This window comes from Hemibagrus wyckioides, linkage group LG14, assembly GCF_019097595.1.
Source record: "Hemibagrus wyckioides isolate EC202008001 linkage group LG14, SWU_Hwy_1.0, whole genome shotgun sequence".
In the NCBI taxonomy this organism is placed as follows: domain Eukaryota; kingdom Metazoa; phylum Chordata; class Actinopteri; order Siluriformes; family Bagridae; genus Hemibagrus; species Hemibagrus wyckioides.
Genome location: NC_080723.1, coordinates 2,531,814 through 2,553,003, shown reverse-complemented (window position 1 = coordinate 2,553,003; position 21,190 = coordinate 2,531,814). Strand labels below are relative to the sequence as shown.

General features: G+C 38.9%; 2 protein-coding genes across 2 annotated transcripts; both read right to left on the bottom strand.

The window, feature by feature from the left end:
- Positions 1 to 6,235: 6,235 nt before the first annotated feature.
- Positions 6,236 to 9,799, bottom strand: LOC131365229 (inhibitory synaptic factor 1). Its single transcript, XM_058408917.1, has 2 exons — positions 9,653 to 9,799; positions 6,236 to 8,273 (listed from the first exon to the last, which is right to left on the bottom strand). The coding sequence occupies exons 1-2, from the start codon at positions 9,797 to 9,799 to the stop codon at positions 7,671 to 7,673; spliced, it is 750 nt and encodes a 249-aa protein (XP_058264900.1). The 3' UTR covers positions 6,236 to 7,670.
- A 4,179-nt stretch (positions 9,800 to 13,978) lies between these two features.
- scamp5a (secretory carrier membrane protein 5a) lies at positions 13,979 to 20,371 on the bottom strand. The gene is made up of 7 exons (XM_058408918.1): positions 20,133 to 20,371; positions 19,109 to 19,169; positions 18,821 to 18,940; positions 17,823 to 17,979; positions 16,432 to 16,533; positions 16,181 to 16,298; positions 13,979 to 15,884 (listed from the first exon to the last, which is right to left on the bottom strand). The coding sequence occupies exons 2-7, from the start codon at positions 19,113 to 19,115 to the stop codon at positions 15,696 to 15,698; spliced, it is 693 nt and encodes a 230-aa protein (XP_058264901.1). The 5' UTR covers positions 19,116 to 19,169; positions 20,133 to 20,371; the 3' UTR covers positions 13,979 to 15,695.
- Between the last annotated feature and the right edge of the window lie 819 nt (positions 20,372 to 21,190).

Genomic DNA, 21,190 nt, shown 5'->3' with positions numbered 1-21,190 from the left:
GGAAAGCCCATCTCCCTTCCCCCATCCTGACTGTGTTCTACAGAGGGACCATCGAGATCGTCCTGAGCAGCTGCATCACTGCCTGGTTTGGGAACTGCACCGTCTTGGATCGCAAGACCCTTCAGCGGATAGTGAGGACAGCTGAGAAGATCATTGGAGTCTCTCTCCCCTCTATCACGGACATTTACACCGCACGCTGCATCCGCAAAGCTAACAGCATTGTGGCTGACCCCACACACCCCTCACACACACTCTTCACCCTCCTGCCATCTGGAAAGAGGTCCCGGAGCATTCGGGCCCTCACAACCAGACTGTGTAACAGTTTCTTCCCTCAAGCCATCAGGTTCCTCAACACCCGGGACTGAACTGTTCTACACTCTCACACACACTCTCACTCAGGACTGAACTGTTCTACACTCTCTCTCACACACACACTCACTCAGGACTGAACTGTTCTACACTCACTCTCACACACACACACACACACACACACTCAGGACTGAACTGTATATCAACTCTCTGTCTCTCTCACACACAGATACACACACACACTCTCTCTTGACTGTGTGGACACGCAAACACACACGCACACACATAATTTATATTGTTCATTACTTATTGCACTACCTCAACCTGTCATCCGCTGCTATAGTTATATTTATGTTTATTTCTATTTGCACTACCTCAACCGCTGCTGTGTATTTTTGCACAATACTTTTGCACAATACTTTTTTTACATCATTTCACTTTATCTTATTTTATTTCACTTACATTCCATTACACATGTCCTTTTCTTTCTTTTCGGCGCTAAGTGTCCTGTGTTCTTTTGTGTTGTTTTTCTTGTATTTATTGCCTTTTGCACTGTCTTGTCTATGCTCTGTTTGCACCTAGCTGCACACTGTGCACTTTACGTGGCTAAGACAAACTTGTCCTAGCTCTGTGGTGTTGTTTTTGTGTTGAACTTGTTGTTGTATGTTTATGTAGCACCAGGTCCTGGAGAAACGTTGTTTCATTTCACTATGTACTGCGTCAGCTATATGTGGTTGAAATGACAATAAAGCTTCTTGAATCTTGAATCTTGAATCTTGAATCATTTGTGATTTTATTTCTGAGCTATTTTCATCTGTCACCCTGTTGAATATTACTGCTGTTTTTCATGTGGATTGTTTTTACTTTCTAACCATAAAAGTGTTCTGAGGTTAGCCACGAGTTATCATTTTAGGAATGTGCAGATACACTCTCCCCTAATCTCCCATCTGAGACTTACTGAAACAAGTTAATTACAAACACCAATGTTCTGGTGTGACTCGAACAAGCCCATTTAGACCATTATGGAAAAATCATGACTAACAGGACAAAATGTACAGCAACAGAAACTTCACCTTTAACTTAACAGACATAACATTGTGAGCAGTGACCGGTGAAGTGAATAAGACTGATGATCTCATCATGGCACCTGTTAGTGGGTGGGATATATTATGCAGCAAGTGAACATTTTGTCCTCAAAGTTGATGTGTTAAAAGCAGGAAAAATGGACAAGTGTAAGGATTTGAGCGAGTTTGATGAAGGGCCAAATTGTGATGGTTAGACCACTGGATCAGAGCATCTCCAAAACTGCAGCTCTTTTGGGGTGTTCCCGGACCGCAGTGGTCAGTATCTATCAAAAGTGGTCCAAGGAAGGAACAGTGGTGAACCGGCGACAGGGTCATGGGCGGTCAAGGCTCATTGACGCATGTGGGGAGAGAAGGCTGGTCCGTGTGATCCGATCCAACAGACGAGCTACTGTTGCTCAAACTGCTGAAGAAGTTAATGCTGGTTCTGATAGAAAGGGGTCAGAATACACAGTGCATGATGGGTCAGGGCTGTTTCAGCAGCAAAATGGGGACCAACACAATATTAGGCAGGTGGTCATAATGCTATGCCTGATCTGTGTATGTTATCTTCACTTCATGAAGATAAAAAAGAAATAATGCATGGCCTTTCTGTACTTCAATATTAATGATCCAAATCAAGTCTGGAAGAGCAAAGACTAGTAGAAATTTAGGCTGGACATTTATGTGTTTATGCCAATAGTTTTAAGTTAGCAGGGTGTATTTCCTCATACAGCTGCTGAGTACGGTGTTATAACTACATCATTTGTGATTTTATTTCTGAGCTATTTTCATCTGTCACCCTGTTGAATATTACTGCTGTTTTTCATGTGGATTGTTTTTACTTTCTAACCATAAAAGTGTTCTGAGGTTAGCCACGAGTTATCATTTTAGGAATGTGCAGATACACTCTCCCCTAATCTGCCATTTGAGACTTACTGAAACAAGTTAATTACAAACACCAATGTTCTGGTGCGACTCGAACAAGCCCATTTAGACCATTATGGAAAAATCATGACTAACAGGACAAAATGTACAGCAACAGAAACTTCACCTTTAACTTAACAGTTTTAATAGATGGGGTGGATCCTATTATCTTCTATTATGTGTGAGAAGAAATTGGGTTGGTGGGAGGGGGGTGGAATTCCAGTAATGTCTGGCTAAATGATGGTACCTGTTATTTACACTGGCTTTGGAAACCTGGAACCGTGTCCACCTTCTCCGACAGCATTTTTAGCAGGTGATCCAGCTTGGTCCCTTTCACATACATTTATTTTCAAAAATTGTGATAGTACTGGATTGATAGCGAGGTGGTGCCGGAACCCAGAGCCCCCCTCCGGGTGGACACTTCAGGGTGGTTCTAGAGCCTTTTTCAATTACCAATATTATCAAAAAGTCTTATAGTTCAAATCAAATATGCAGGACAAAAACAAAGAAATAAAGCACTCCTCCAGGCTTAGATGAGAAGAAGCAACCAGTTTTATTAAAAAATATCACCGGAAATGGCACTCAAATACACAGATTCATGAATCGATGCAGTCAAGTACACCCCCTTCACAAATCCCCCAGTATATATACCTTCTAGCCCAGCTGCCTAAACTTGCTGGACTCTATTTTTCTATGGATTGTTTTGACGTTCACTAATTTTTCCCCCTGAAAAACAGCCCCACCTTTCTGTGGCCTTCATACAGCCTATGGGTCACAAGTTTTAATTTTAACACGTACTAGTTGTTGATCTGTCTAAACTTCAGAATTTATTTAGACCAAAACCACATTTATTTCATTACCCCTTTATCACTTATACTTCAACCTACATAACCCACCTGTTCCATATGTTTGTGTATGTGTTATGTTTGTGAGACTGCTAATATGGTAAAAGTAAAAGGGGTAAAATAGCTCTGCGTTTAGTGAAGTAGTTTAGTTTGGTTTATGTTGAGTTTATTTATTTATTTAGGCTAGGAGTAGTCAGTTTACTTACTTTAATTTTAATTTAATTTAAATTCCTAACTCCTCTCTATTGCTTTACACACTCCATTACACTTACTCTGTGTGTTGTGCTCCTATGTTTACATTAACATCCGCCACTGCAATAATATTTTGCTGGCGCTTCAATAACATCTTCTCCAAACACACTTCCGTCTCAGCACCTGTTAGTTTATTCTATACTTTTGCCACCAGGAATTTTACTATTCTTCCACTTACATGGGTAAGCTACTTCTCGTTCTATATAATTTCTGTACATTATATGCAATTTATATGAACTTTAAGTATTTTTAGATTGACCTTACTCTCTCTCTCGAACGTGTCAGATAAACCTGTTATGGTGTTCTCATCCCTAAGCCCAAGGATTCTGGATCTTCATCAACATGTTTTTTCAGTCTCAGTGGAGCCAGCGCCATAATATGCTATATTATGCTAGCTTGTGCCCTTATGTTGTTTACACCAAAGCCAGACCATAGGCGCCAGAAAGTTGAAATAATTCTAACTAACGATGACTCAGCCGGTTTTGCTCATCTCTCTTTTTTTGCATCTATTTGCTATAAGTTTAGCTGTTGACTAATGATTATGAAAGGTGCTTAATACTGAAAGGATTATTAGATAATCAGATAACCCGCAGATTAGATACTATAATTAGACAGGCAACATTGTTTATAAAAATGATCGAAGTAACTTAGTTATATTACCTTAAAATCATCATTTGATTAAGCATACCTGAGTAAGTTTAATGATTAAACACTTTGTCTCGATTTACCTAGTAATGTCTCTTAGTTTTAATGATTAAAACTGAATAAGATTTGTCTTAAAGACTAAAGGAAAGAAATCAAGTTTATAAGTTGATTAAGGTAAATTTTAACCTACCCTTACTGATTAGGAATCAAATGTACTTAATGATTAGGTGCATGGAAAGCAAATGTTTCGAAAAATTTTCCCACAGTAGCTCGTTAGCAGCTTGGAGAGAGTAAGACACTATATTCTCACACAAATTCCTGTCCTCACCATGGGGATATTTTGTCAGGCAAACCTGTGTTTATGCCGTCTTGCTGTTATCCACAATAACAGATGGTTGCTTGGTTGGATGTACTTTTCAATGAGTGCCACTTGCCACAGTGTACACACTACACTCTATGGAGCAGGACTGATACAGCCTGGGGAAACCTGGACAGAATAGGCATGAAATGGTCTACTCTGAAACAGTCCTCACATTTCTCACCCTGAAAACTGGGCCATCTAATTCAGCTGAAAGCAAGACATGAAACAATACTGACACCCCTGCTAAAGGCAGCAGAGAGCGAATATCACATCCTGAAGCAACAGCCCAGGATTCTTACTCTGGGGAACGCTATGTGAAGAATTTTTTAATGTTTAACTGTCAGAGAGAGCTCCGTATGAAGCCTTCAGGAAGCTAACTGTCCAAAGTAGCACTAAGGGATTTTTAAGTTTCAATCTGAGTTTTTATTTAATTTTAATAACACATAATTATACAATACTGTTGATTTGTATACTAATCAGGCATAACATTGTGAGCAGTGTCAGGTGAAGTGAATAAGACTGATGATCTCCTCATCATGGCACCTGTTAGTGGGTGGGATATATTAGGCAGCAAGTGAACATTTTGTCCTCAAAGTTGATGTGTTAGAAGCAGGAAAAATGGACAAGTGTAAGGATTTGAGCGAGTTTGACCAAAAGGGCCAAATTGTGATGACTAGACCACTGGATCAGAGCATCTCCAAAACTGCAGCTCTTGTGGGGTGTTCCTGGTCTGCAGTGGTCAGTATCTATCAAAAGTGTCCATTACCCATGGAGGACCCACCTTGCAATTTACAGGACTTAAAGGATCTGCTGCTAACATTTTGATGCCAGATACCACAACGCACCTTCTAGTGGAAGTCCATGCCTCAACAGAAAGAAAAAACAGAAACAGCCTTTATTTGTCACATATACATTACAGTACAGTAAAATTCTTTCTTCACATATCCCATCCGCGGAGGTTGGGGTCAGAGCGCAGGGTCAGCCATGATACAGCGCCCCTGGAGCAGAGAGGGTTAAGGGCCTTGCTCAAGGTCCCAACAGTGGCAACTTGGCAGTGCTGGGGCTTGAACCCCTGATCTTCCAGTCAACGACCCAGAGCCTTAACCACTTGAGCCACCACTGCCTCAACAGGTCAAGGTTGTTTTGGCAGCAAAAGGGGAACCGACACAACATTAGGCAGGTGGTTATTGTTATGCCTGATCTGTGTATATGAGTAGAGTGCATTTGGAGCAGCTGATCTGAAATGCCAGTCTGTCTCTTTAGTGGAGAGGCAAAGATGCCATGATGACAATATATAGTATACTCCCTTTTATATATACATATATATATACACACTAGTTTCTGACTAAAACTGGGGAGTCTAAAAGCCTGGAGCACTAGGGGGTACAAAATTACAAAAATAAATAAAACTTTCAGTCAAAAAAAAAAAAGATACCTACATTTATATTTCTGCATTTATGAATCATCCTTTTTTATGAATCATCTTTTTATTACCATAATTTATTAATATCTCTGTCAGTGTAAGCCTGAAGCATATCCAAGGGTATTTCAGGCATACAAGTGGAGGCATATTGGCATTGAGTTTGAAATTTTTTATTATCTCAGATATACTATTTAAAACAATTTATTATTATATTATATATGCAGAAATATAAATGTTATTTATTTTACTTATTTTTTAATTTAATTTAATTTAATTTAATTTAATTTAATTTAATTTAATTTAATTTAATTTAATTTAATTTAATTATTTTATTTTATTTTATTTTATTTTATTTTATTTTATTTTATTTTATTTTATTTTATTTTATTTTATTTTATTCAAAACAGCTTTGAGAGTGTAATAGACATTGTGTGATTCCATTAATGACCTTATCAGAAATTATGATTAGAGACTGCAAATTCTGACATGCAGGAAAAACAAGACATGGAAGATAAGCAAAGGTCTTTTGTTGCAGTTCATTGAATCTGTGGTGAGAAATATAAAGACTGTAGGGTGAATTATGTTCATGAAACACTGACTTATATGTTTCAAAATAATTGTATTCATACTATACAAGAATTCTTCTTTAAATTAAGGACCAAAGCTCCTCTACTGTTTTGCTTGAACACAAACTTGGTATGCCTGTAATACACAAGAACTGATATCACTGATTCATTTCCTAGTAGTTGTTTCAGCACAGTGGCACAGAACATATCGTAGCTACATCACACCTCTCTGTTTGAGCCTGAGCTTGGGTTACTGTATGTTTTGAGTCTTTTCTTTTTTCCTCCCACCTGAATGAGTGTGAATGTGTATGTGTATAGTACCCTGTGGTGGAATGGTGCCCCATCCAGGTTGTATTTCCTGGCACCCTGGTCAGGATAAGGTGGGTCTTGAGATTAAATACTTGTCGGTTTGGGCTTTCAATTTCATTGAGGTTGTGTAACTGGGTTATACACCGACCGGGCATAACATTATGACCACCTGGCTAATTTTGTGTTGGTCGCCATTTTGCTGCCAAGACGCAACAAACTGCAAACACCTTTCTGTCAGAACCAGTATTCTTCTTCAGCAATCTTCTTGCGCAACAGTAGCTTGTCTGTTAGATCAGATCACACAGGCCAGCCTTCGTTCCCCACATCCATCAATGACCCTGTCACCAGTTCACCACTGTTCCTTCCTTGGACAACTTTTGATAGATACTGACCACCGCAGACCGGGAACACCCCACAAGAGCTGCAGTTTTGGAGATGCTCTGATCCAGTGGTCTAGCCATCACAATTTGGCCCTTCATCAGACTCGCTCAAATCCTTACACTTGTCCATTTTTCCTGCTTCTAACACATCAACTTTGAGGACAAAATGTTCACTTGCTGCCTAATATATCCCACCCACTAACAGGTGCCATGATGAGGAGACCATCAGTCTTATTCACTTCACCTGGCACTGGTCATAATGTTATGGCTGATCGGTGGATAGTCAGGTTTATAAAAGTAAAACAACATGGGCTATTTATTCTTTTTGTATCATTGAGAAATTCTCTACTTCAACGTATTCTACTACGTATTCTATTTAAATTGGATACTTAAATTAGTTTCAGTAGTTAGTTAGCCAAGGAATGGTATTCATTTTCAGGGGAATTGTATTAGGAATTTAAATGTTATGCTTTTACCCAAAAAACTATCATGTCATGAATACAAAATAAAAAGTCCATCAATATTTATCTGTAAGCATGCATAAGCATAGCACAGTTCTTTTCGTATGAGCAATTACATCTAGATAAAGTTTTTAGTGCTTATGTTCTGATGCAGCTCGTTGCCTGGCAGGACTGTGGGGTGATGCAGTTTGTGTGCTCTTATCGCAAACTGTTTGAGTGCTACAGCTTCGCAAGGCTTTTTTCTTCGAAACTGGACTCAAGTGATATTTGCGTCCTGATCTGGGCGTCGAGGCAGGACCTAACCTCGGAGGCCGCAGAGGAGAGGATGAAAACACAGAGTCACTGGAAGAGAATCTGGAGGCTCTCCTGCCACCACTTTCTTCATCAAAATCATCATCATCACAGCATAGAGCATGATGCTCTACACTGTCGTATGAACGTGTTTCCTCCCTCCTGCCAAAGAGCCAAGAAGCATTTGGCCATGTGGGTCCATTTAGGGCAGGTAAGTCTCCACAGCTCCGTCGGTACAGAACTGGTACTTTTAATTTCGCAGAGTCACAGTTGTGTAATAAGTGGGTTAGGCCATTGCTTTCAGAATAAGCCTCAGCTTTGAAAAGGTTCCCTAGTGCTCTCTCGCTGCTGTTTCTGCAAGTCAGAGAACGTTTGTCATCCTCTGTGTCCTCTTCAATGTCCACGTCAATGTAGGCTGTCAGGTTGTCAATTTGAGCCACTACCTGTAGAAACATAGCAAATTTGCGCTTTCAAAACCCAACTCATTCGTGTTTTCGCCTCAATTAAGGCAGTCATGCATAGCACACATTAATACATGCAATCAAAAAATTGGCTATCAAAAAGACTCGATGCTAGTCTGTCTTTAAGTGTTCTAAAATGAAGTATGACACAATAAGTCCCTTCCTATATCCATTGCTTAAAACATATACATCTCATTAGTTTAGCTTGTTCCTATATTAAACAATAATCCATATAACAATAACAATAACCTATATTAAATAATTCCGGTTTACCTAGCATTAAATTGGTCCCACGATTTAAATGTCTTATAAAAAGCCTAAGTGATGAAGTATAAATTCCTGGCAAGCGAGTGCTTCAGCAAGCGAGTGAGGTTATTGCTTTGAGGGCTGAAAAAGTCCAGTTTTAACGCAAATGACAGCAACTTAAGCGTATAAATTGGCACCTGCTCTGCATCTGCGGCTCAAGCGCACACATGTACACACACACACACACACATACACACACACACACACAGAGGAGTGAGGGGAATGACATCTAGGCAAAGAGATGAGGCAAAGTTCAAGAGATGAAATGTGTGGATTGAAATGTGTGGATTTACTTCAATCTCTCATAAGCTGGCACTCAGTGTTCTCGGTGCATATGAAAATGATGCTTAAATAAAAGATAAAGGGATTTGACTTAAGCAGAAGCCCAGGAGAAAAAAAATCAAATAAAAACTCTTCAAAAGGTTACGCAACGGTTTGGGTCATACATGCCTCTGACGATGCTTATGAGACCCGAGAAGAAATATGAACCCTGGAAAATATCAGTTCAGCAACAATATAACTGAGCAAACGTGATAAATCATTCTTATATAAATAGTGGTCTTATTTATGGCTGATCTTATCTCTCAGAACAGGCCGGCTGAGACGATGGAAAAACCAACAGGGAGAAATGCTATATACTGTAAATACAGATACTGTAAATACACATAATGCCAGCCATATGTAACGCAGGTAACGCTGAAATAAACAACGGAGCTATACTGACTGATTCATTTCATCCAATCACGATGGGAAAGCTCTCTTTCACCAGATTGTATCCCAAATGAAACACCTACAGGAGATTTTGGACTGACTTATTAGGCAGTGTCTTCACTGCCATGATCAAAACACCACATGAAAGAAGACTTCTGGAAGAATGCTATTTGCCCGATGAACACATTTCCAAAGACATGTAGGATCTATACCAAGGTGAACTGAAATTATTCTGATTAATGTTGTCTATATGCACAGGTACAATGCAACTCTCAGCTCTTGCTAATGCCGTATATAGTTTTTTTGGATTTACTTTGTGTGTGTGTGTGTGTGTGTGTGTTTACCTCTCTAAGCTCTCTAGCCACATCCTTCAGCTCAGTGAGGACTTCCTCCAGCTGTTCCATCACCATCTTTAAGTTCCTACGGATGCACTTCCTCCGATCCGAACTCTCTGTTATTCCCAGAGATCCTAATAGCTCACTGTGGAACATCCTTCACATGGATACACCAGTAGCCAAAAAGGCAGAGGATCCTGGGCTTCATGTCTGGAGCCCCCTAAAGGCATGACGGTTTTTCCATTAAAAGCTATGCTGTCACCTTGACCGTGAGACACCTCACAAAGCCGTGTGTGGCTGTAAAGAGAGTTGGATATTTTTAAATGATCTAAGAATATACATCAGGTTGAAAAGACTGGAAGATGAAGGGACTGGATAATATGACATCAAGAAGAAATAAGCTGTACTGAGGTTACATTTCAGGTATGTTTTTAATGATATTCTTTCACTAGTTAGATAATAAAAGAAATGCATATCTTTGGTAAACTTTTTAGTTGTTCTATATGATTTCTACTTACAGACTTGTACTAGCGATCATATTTTCCATGTCTGTAAGGTGAGTGTTGTGTCAATGCATTCGAGTGGTTCTCCAGTCGTGCTTCTTCAAGGAGAGATGAAATTAAATCCAAAGCCTTTGAGAGTCTGAGCATGTCCAACATTACCACCCCAGGAGGAAACAAAGTAGGAGTCTCTGCATAACACCTCAGCTTCTCTGAGGAAACCCTTCATCACCCTTGAGAGAGTGAGACAGAAAACAAAAGAGCTGGCCCATTCATTTCCAAACATGCTGCACTTTCATTAAACTCCACTTCAGTAGCCATCCTCGGCGGGATTTCATAGCCGCAGTGGTCAGGGTTTGGTATTCGATAGCTTTGAAGCTATCGAAATCAAAGCATGGGTGTTTGGAAGTGTCCATTAGATGAGGTTGTGTGCTGCTCTGCTGCATCTGCGCTGTGTACTGCACCTCTCATCTCCATCAGTTTGAGCTCAAACAGTTTGAAGCAGGCTTTAGTTCATTGCTTCTAGCCCCCCTACCTTTTCCCCTTCTCTCCATCTCTCTCTCTCTCTCTCTCTCTCTCTCTCTCTCTCTCACTCACTCACTTACTCATGCCTGCTCTCTCATCTTCTTCCTCACGCAGCTTTAAAAATGTATTTCCTATCTTTTCCTCACACTCTTTTCCTCTCATAGAGGTATTATCTTATTTCATAGTCACTCCCATACACAAACTATGTTTTTTCACCTCTATAATCAGCGTATCACTTCCTCCACACTTCAGACACACACACACACACACACACATCCTTCCGCTTCAATCTTTCACAGAGCTTGCCACCTCAATCATGGAAGAAAATTAATTCAATTCAATTCAGTGTTGCAGTGCCGGAGATGAATGCGCTGTTGCGGCAGTGGAAGCTCGGCAGATTATTCCATTAAATACATTAATGAAAAGCGTGGAAACAGGAAACCACTCCTGCTCCAGTTCCTGGTGCTGCTGTGATTATATACGTTGTTGTCCCTCCTGGAATGATCATGAAGTATACTATCAAGAGTAAATTGACTGACAGAAGGTCTTAGCAAGTCTGGAAAATACAATCTCCTGCACTGAGCTATTTTTAGTGCATTCCCCAGGCATGCTTTTCACAATGGACTCCATAATTTGTGAGATTAATCGACCCATTTATTAACAGCAGGCTACACAGAAATAAATAGATATCAATATCTGTAAACAAAGTACAAGAGTTGATGTGGAAGATTGTTCTTCATGTTTTTAAATGACATTTTCACTGTGCCAGTTTTCTACACTTGCAACAGTATATTTTAGCATTTCAGACCCATGTTTCACCTGCTCTGTTGAATCTGATACAGTTTATAAAAAGGCTCCATTTTTCTGAAAGTTCTGAATTCTGTCATGTTTCTATCCATGTTTCATGGTTAGTCACATGCTGTTCTGGTGTGTGTGTGTGTGTGTACAGTACAGTATGGTACATGTGTTTGTGTGTATATGTATGTATGTATACACACATACATATGGGACATGCGAAGAAACATACTAAATTTCAATGTACTGTACTGTACTGTACTGTACTGTACTGTACACACACACAAACACATGGGTGTTTGTATATGTATGTGTGTGTACAGTACAGTACAGTACATTGAAATTTCCCGGTCTGCAGTGGTCAGTATCTATCAAAAGTGGTGCAAAGAAGGAACAGTGGTGAACCAGTGACAGGGTCATTGGAGGTCAAGGCTCACTTGATGCACATGGGGAGCGAAGGCTGGCCCGTGTGATCCGATCCAACAGACGAGCTACTGTTGCTCAAATTGCTGAATATATATATATATATATATATATATATATATATATATATATATATATATATATATATATATATATATATAAAAGTGTTAGAATACACAGTGCAGGACGGGTCATATATATATATATATATATGTATATATATATATATATACTCATGGAGCGCTTTACTAGAAATGCAGTCCAAAAACAGACTTCAGTATTATTAAGTTACATATACTCTATACAGTTCCAACACCTCATCTATAGGCTCTGATAGCTGTCCCTCTTCGTTGACCCTGAACTTTGAACTCCGTGTGTGGAAAAGAGTAAATGTTTAAATGTTCTTAGGTGATAATGCCTCCTGTTTTAATTACTGAAAATCTTGTGAAGGAGTTCAAACTCCTTTCTGACTAAATAGAGACAATAAACATGACCTTCACTTGTTCTAAAAACTGTTTTTTGGTTGTTCTGTAGTTTCAGATCAAGAAGTAATTTTTAGGAGAAAATAAATAATGCTCTAAATAATCATGCGTGGTCCTTTACACATATTTTAAGCACAGCTTTAAATACATCCCTTCTCTGATTCTGAGATAGAAAGCGAGTGTATTTTCTATACCAAGAGTCTTTCTGCCCTCTGCTGGAGAAACCTAGTCTATGAAATAATGATGTCTGACAAATTACAAAAATCAGATGAAGAAAAGAACAATATCTTTACAGAAAAAAGCATAATATAGTTGCTTACTTCTTTAGTCACCATACAATAGATCTAAGATCTCTTCATCAGTTAATGCATTACAAACCCAGCATTTATATCAGAAAGGAATGTTTATTATACCAACATAAAGCACGGAAATAAAAAAAAGAAAAAGAGAAAAAGAAAACCCTTAATGAGGACTTAATGGAGCTCTTTCCCTGAAGTCAACGATACATTCCATGTTGGGATGGACAGCAGGAACATCAACATCAACAACACACAAATAACATCTATCTACACATGGCACAGGGTTTGATTAGAGTGACAGATTCACCAAGCACCACATGACACACTGTACATCTACCTTTTCTTTAGTTTGTTTTAGTTTCTATTATTGATTGCCACTCATACACTATAAACAAGACTTTAAACAGTGTTACGTGTATACGCACTGAGATTGTAATAGGTGTTGGCAATAGACACTGGGCTTTGCTTGCTGCTGGTGCATCTGACATAAAACTTGATGTCAATACAATTTCATCACTTTACTCTTTTATCAGATATTTTTATCTAAGTAAACCCTGCACTGGAAATACCAAGTGGGAAGTCAGCATTTCTAGGGCAGCAGAAAGTTGTGGACAACAGCAAGGGAATTAAAATCGCTCTGGGAAGTCTCTTACATTTTATGCTGAGTACCAGTTTCATAGACAGGCAACTTCTACCAACACTCTGCCTGCCTCAAGCCCTGAACTTGATGTTTTCTTGTTAACTAGACCCAAAGACAATACCTGTTCAAACAGCTATGATACACTGAACATTAATGCCTCAGACACCTGCTGAAAGATTATAACAATTAAGAAAAACGAACGCCTTTACAGAGGTCAAATTAGAGAACTGCAAACATACACATTAATATACGTATGATATACATAAGCACACGGACCGTTTCACAGTTCTTGGGATGAGGCGCTATTGTACAAGCCTTGGTTAAGACATTTTGATTATATATTTCATAAACCGTACATGTATAGTGATCTATTCAGTGATGAATTTTCTTATGCCACTTTAATTGAAGCAGACTTAAAGAGTATATATAAGGACTTCTGTAGCTTAAGATCTAACCACATCCCACTAACTCATTCAGACTACAGATAAGTTCAAGTGTCACTATAAACATGAATCCGTAACAATAGTCTGTCCTGTATTGATCACACAAATTACATGTAGTGAATTATAATCAGTTGACAAGGATTCGATGGTTTACATATATGTATATATATATTCAAAACCATGTAATATGAGAATTTTTCACAACAATTACTAGTCACTCTATCATAGCAAATATTTACACAAAATGAAGTATTACGGTAAAATCCATATTCCTGTTAGGAAGTAACAAAATGCTGAGTTTGAATGGATTTACACTGGTAATAATTCCTGTGCAATTCAAACAGGGACTAGTGTGCTTCACCTGCAGGTATTTAACTCCTGCTGTTTCTCAATAAATATCTCAACAAAATATGTCAATATATTGCATGTCTTCACCAAAAAAGTTGACTCAGAAATCTGGAATTAATTATAGCATAACAAAGCTGAAATAGAACAACATTTCACCACATCAGTGAAATCAGATTTGAGCAGGAAGTGATTTCGAGCAAATCAGTATTTTATGGCTCAGCGATTCTTGATGCAGGCAACGAAGACCTGTTTATGTAAAAGGACACACTTCAGTTCTTCTAATGATGTGATCTAACGACGCATGTTTTTGAAAATGCAGCTCTCAGGTTGACAGAACTACTGGAATCCTATGTGAGGTACTGTACCATGAAATATCAGTGACTGTCCAATCAGAAAATATTAAACCACGTTTCTGCGCTCTGGACAATCCATTGAAAGTGAGTGTATGGCTATTTGTGTCCCAGCAGACAAACTAGAATGAGGTTATTAAAAAAAAAGACCTATAGTATAAGGCAAATTATGATGCTGGATAAGAAAACTGGCTCAGCAACTGAAAAGCAAAAGAAACTGTGAGACTTTCTGTATTTATTACTAAGTTATTTCACATAAATAACTTAAGAGATTTACAATTATTCCTCCTAGTGTTAGATTTAGCTTATTCATTGTCAAATATCCAAATAGAAATACTACAAAGATGGCTCATCAAGGTCTCTACTACTACTTAGACACAATGGAATGTTTACTCAATTGAGAGTCATTGGGGGAATAGAATATAACAATTACAAATGTCTTGATACCACAAAGATAGACTGGTAAAGTGTAGAGTAGCATATCTCAGCTCATGTCCTGGAGGCCCACTGACCCAAGCTGTTCACTGCTCACTCTAAAAATTCTTGATTCAACCTGCAGGAGGCTTGATGATTGGCTTCTTAGGTGAATCAAGTGTGTTTAGAGGAAACTGCAGGGAAGTGGACCTCTGGGGTAAGAGTTGGGAAAACCTAGTCTTGAGAACAACAACAATACTTCACACTACCATACACAACAACTGAGGCCATTTTTTTTATGTATTATTGTTTAAAATTTAATTGGTCAGTTATTTGCACTAATTCTTCTTGCTAACCCCCTCTTCCCCCCTCCCCGGTACCCTCGTAAAGGCCAGGTTTATACTTGCTTTTAACTATGCACATGCGTTTAGATGGCATCCACTCATGTACTGCATTTATTTGGTGTGTTGATTGTGCATGTTTGCAGTGGTCATTGACGCAGGCCCAACCTTAACAGAATAGGCAGTATAGTGCAATGTGGCATAATGTCTGCCACAGACTGAACAAACTATAAGACCTAGGTACTATTCTAGACAGTTTTTGTGCATTAACACTAATCGATTTCCCAACTACAGGAAAAAGAAAAGTCTGTTTTGCATACAACATGGAAACCTGATGGACAAGAATGTCTGTTTTAGCACTGGCATGCTCTCTGATATAACGTGGATGTTGTTAGTTCTCACGCATTGCAGTGAGGCGTTACACACAAGCATAGTCACGTGTCAAGTATAAAACAGGCCTAACACTCCTAACTCTTTCCTATTAAATACACATTACATGGGGTCGTCATAGTTGTAGGTTGGAGGGGCCGAGTACTGTTGCCCCTGCATTGCCCCCTGGGCTGCACCCATAGCTGCCTGCTGGGCTGCTTGTTGTACATGAGGGTTTTTCCAAGCACCTGTTGCCCATTCCTCCTGGGCCTTGCTCATGCTTCCTCCACTGCCACGGTAGAAGTTATGGACCTGTGTACAGAAAGGTATGAAAACAGTCTTTTCTAAATTCTGCTGCTTTCTGCATACAGTAAATGAAATGATAAAATTGGAATTAGTATATCGTCTTATAATAAACATCATTAAAAGATATATTTAGTCATTTTTTTTATACAGAACAGTTTACTAATAATACCGGAAACACTATGACTATGAGCCAAAAGTTGTAGCTTGGCAGTGTTGGGATTTGAACCTTATGTCATTGAGCATGTTTATTGTAAATAAGGAAGTGATGATCTGTTTTCCATATCAGAAAGTGAGTGAGGTACCTTGGTAAGGGCGATGAAAGACAGCACAGCGACAGCAGTGAACATAATGGTGGGAATCAGCATCACCACAGCAGAGCCGACATTAGTGCTAAAGAATGTGATGGTGGCCAGCCACCCACTGGAATGGAGCAACATGTGAACACATTAGAATAGTGACCTTACTGTCGCTGTACCAGCTGCCACAGATATCTAAACAAACTCAGGTACCACAATTACAACTTTTTTGTAAACTCCACATCCAAAGCTCTTACCAGACTCCCCAGCCTGGGATGCCCACTGTCTGGATAATACTGATCACAACCTGAGCCATGAATACGAAGAAAAATGCCATGAAGTTAAAAGAGCTGTCAGTCCTGAAAAAAAGAGAAAGGCTAAGAGTTATAACCCATCCATTTATCCATTTTCTGTATCACTTATCCTACACAGGATCGAAGAGGAACCTGAAGCCTGTCTCAGGGATACTTGGGGCACCCTCCGAAGCACAGGGAGAACTCGGAGGACGTGATTTGTGAGGCAAACTACTAAGCCACCGTGCTCCCATTTCCCAAGTGTTATAATCATATATTTATAATAACTGGCATACTTTCAAATAATATGAGCTTTACATGGTACGTTGTTGTATTAATTTGCTAAGGGAGATTAACCAGATGGCAGCAGAATCTATTTTTTCACAAATACTGACAGGAAATGTAAACAGCCAAATGTCTATCAACTCTATCTGTCATACCTGTTTTCCCAGAGACTTTATTTATAACTATTTCACGCATCCTGTGTTTGGATCGTATCCTGTTATTTGAACCACATTTGAACCACATTTTCACTTTCAGGAAAATACATTGGCCAGCCTTAAGGAGTATACACCGATCAGGCATAACATTATGACCACCTGGCTAATATTGTGTTGTTCCCACTTTCACTGCCAAAACAGCCCTGACCCGTCCTGCACTGTGCATTCTGACCCCTTTCTATCAGAACCAGCATTAATTTCAGCAATTTGAGCAACAGTAGCTCGTCTGTTGGATCAGATCACACGGTCCAGCCTTCGCTTCCCACATGCGTCAATGAGCCTTGGCCGCCCATGACCCTGTCGCCGGTTCACCACTGTTCCTTCCTTGAGCCACTTTTGATAGATACTGACCACTGCAGACCGGGAACACCCCACAAGAGCTGCAGTTTTGGAGATGCTCTGACCCAGTGGTCTAGTCTTCACAATTTGGCCCTTCGTCAAACTCACTCAAATCCTTACGCTTGTCCATTTTTCCTGCTTCTAACACATCAACTTTGAGGACAAAATGTTCACTTGCTGCCTAATATATCCCACCCACTAACAGGTGCCATGATGAGGAGATCATCAGTCTTATTCAATTCACCTCTCACTGCTCATTATGTTATGGCTAATCGAGGTATTAAAGTTAAATGCAAATCATCTCATTGGATTCAAACACCAAATTAAAATCCTTAAAATTAAAATTAAAATTAAAAATATGTGCATTTACACCTTTATGTTGATGTGTAATGAATGTCCACTGGGATTATAATCCTGATACTGAAAGATACATGGACCAACCCACTGGAGTGTAAATAGGGTAAGAATCATTAGAAAATTATATTAGTATACGCATGCATGTTTGTTTGGACTCACTTGAAAGCTTTGTAGATGGGCCGGAACCAGCATACATAAGAGCAAGGGGTAAAGAGGATAAGCCACAATATAGCCATTCCAAAATTAGTGGCTCCGCCCCCACCACACATCCATGCCAGACAGCCAATCAGATTCACCGCCAAGGTAGCACTATTTACTGAGAGAGAGAATTAAAAAAAATTATAAAGTAGTGTCATATAGTAGACTACAAACAATGCAAATATTAGTTTATTTATTTTTATATTAACACACTCATTCCTAAACACTTTTGTCTATAAAAATAATTTAAAAAGCGACTTTTATATCCAAACTCTGTATTTAACAATTTTTGGAAAGAGACTCCACTATCAGGGCTTTGCAACAGTTACGGGTTTCCTTTGTGTTTTATGGTTTTCTGACAGGAAACGTCAACAGGAAGTCTCTGGGTTTTTGAGCTTTCACATTCACAAGTCAAGCTGCTTTTTTTGTTGTTTCCATGAAAGAGAATGTGATGAGAAAATGATAGTATCTATATGTGTGACTATTATGTATAATACATGATATTTGTATTATGTATATGATATACCATATAGATAACTATGAAGAGATAGTTATCTTACTATGAATTATTATTTATCTTATAATGTAACGACTATGAATTGTAATGCTTATTATATAATAAAAACACGTTACACACAAGCTGAATTTAAAGCCTACATAAGCTAATTAATATGTCCATAGATTAATGAAAATGACCAGGTTTTACTACACATGTAAAATAGTTATATACGGTACAGTATTTGTCAGTTACAACCCAATCTGAAATACACAGCAAGGGACTTCAATGTCCTGTGCTTACTAGCAATGTGCAAAACAGTGCTGTAGTGTTTTGAGTGAAAACACAGCTGCCATTGTTGGGCCAAACAGTACACAGCTCACTCCGAAATATATCTAAAGAATTACAATGGTAACTGTGATCAAACCGTCAATATCAATAGATATTTTTTATATATACTCACAAATCCAGAGATAGTACAAGCGCTTGCACATGGTGCGGCGTTGCTCTGGGATCTCGTTGAAGTCTTGGTAAAAGCATGGCTTCAGAGGAATGAAACGGGGAAGAGGTGGGAAATTGTTTTCTGCGGGTGTAAAGTGTGTATTGCAAGTCAGACATGGAATCATAGTAATTTTTAAAGAAAGAAAATGATATTTCTGAACACACACACACACACACAAATTGTATGACTGACATAACAGTTGTGTTTATAATACATTTATCAATTCTTCTTATATAAATAAACTCTTACCTGCCATGAAGCTGCCTTTTTTTTCTTAGATTCCTGACGTCTGATGTCAATATTCTGTAATCTAAATGAAAAATTTCCCATGAGAACACATATCACTAACCATTACTACAAGATCATTTCCAGAAAATTCTTTAAAAGAGCCTCCAGCCACGGCTACTGCTTCGCAATAAACTGGTCAGTGCTGTACCAGGTAGTAGGTTTAACGTGTATAGTGGACTACTATTTTGACACACTCTTTAGTGGCCTACTCTTTAGCGTTTTTGAACGTAGCCTCCATCCATTTCCTCAAGAGGCGCTCGCTCACGCCGGCAATAGCACGCCCCCTAGTGACCAGAATAAAAAATATCCCCAAGGCCTCCTACATGATTTAAAACAGTGTAGCATCCGTAACAGATTAAATATATTTTTATACAAATGTTTCATTTACATTTGCAGGATTCAGATCTCCAAAGACATAATAAGCTTCATTTTCCTCCTTAGATGATGATAATGATGATGAAGTAGTCTACAAAGCCTATAGCTGTCCTGGGGACAGGGCTGGCATCTGCCGACCAGGAAAAGGGAAATCCTGGGAAGCGGAAAAACGTATTCCGACATTTCAGATATGAAAAATTTATATATTCTGCAGATATTTTATCACTATTCTAGCAGTATCAGTTATCCCATTGAAGGACAAGTCGACGTGGTCCAGGAGCGAATGCTGAATATAAAAAATGATTTCCTGAAAGCTAGCCAGATGACAGGCAAACGGAATCCTGAAGGCCACCCTACCCTGAAGTGTATAAAGACCATCAGGTTGTGTAGTGTGGTACAACTAGTCCAAAATGATGAGTATGAGCGTTTGGTGTGGAGGTCGGTGAGAGCGCCCTTCAGGAGAGGATACCATGCTCCATTATAGCTATATTCATACATCACTGGTTGCACATCATCTCTCATTTTACCCTAAATATCTAACTTACATCACAGACTTATTTTTATTCTGTAAAAGGTTGGGCAAACCATCGGTTGAGAAACATCACCTCACCTCTTTCCTCAGGCTAACCACGAACGCTGATTCGTCGACTCCGATAGACTTTCCATTCAAGGTCACTTTTCTTTCACAGCCGAGACTCTTTTCGTCAAATGCCTGGTTTCATTTCCTCCGATAATGGATTTGGGAGTAAAAAAAAACAATCACGTCACGATCCTCCTACACGCCGTGTGTCGCCTAGCCTCCGTTCCGCCTGGACTCAGATGTAGGGACGGTGGTGATGATGCTGATGATGATGATGAAGTTGATGATGCTTCAGAGATCCGGCCAACGAGCAGAGCTGCCCAGTAATCGCGAGATTTCATCCCTGTAGCTTCTCTCCCGTTTATCAGCTCCTCCGTAAGGCTCCCTAGTCGCTCTCCTTGGTGCTGAAGCAAATTGTGTATATCACATTCATATATATATATATATATATATATATATATATATATATATATATATATATATATATATATATATATATATATATATATATATATATATATTATTCAATGTACATTTATTAAAGTATTAAGTTTTAATTGATTTATATCCAATTTAATAATAATTTATTTGTATTTGTGCTTTTAAGTAATGCATACTCGAAAATCAGCTTTACATAAATATATAAATATAAATACACAATCCTGCCAAAGGTTTTGTGAAGTCTGCTTTTACATGTACATTTAATGAACTTTAATGACGTCCCATTCTTAATCTGTAGGGTTTCATATGAATTTACAGCTATAACAGCTTCAATCTTTCTGGGAAGGCTTTTCACAGGGTTTAGGAGTGTGTTTATGGGAATTTCTGGCCATTCCTCTAGAAGCGCATTTGTGAGGTCAGGCACTGATATTAAACGAGAAGGTCTGGCTCACAGTCTCCGCTCTAATTCATCCCAAAGGTGTTCTATCAGGTTGAGGTGCAGGCCAGTCAAGTTCCTCCACACCAAACTCACTCATCCATGTCTTTATGGACCTTACTTTGGTCACTGGTGTGCAGTCATGTTGGAACAGGAAGGGGTCATCCCCAAACTGTTCCCACAAAGAGCATGAAATTGTCCAAAATGTCTT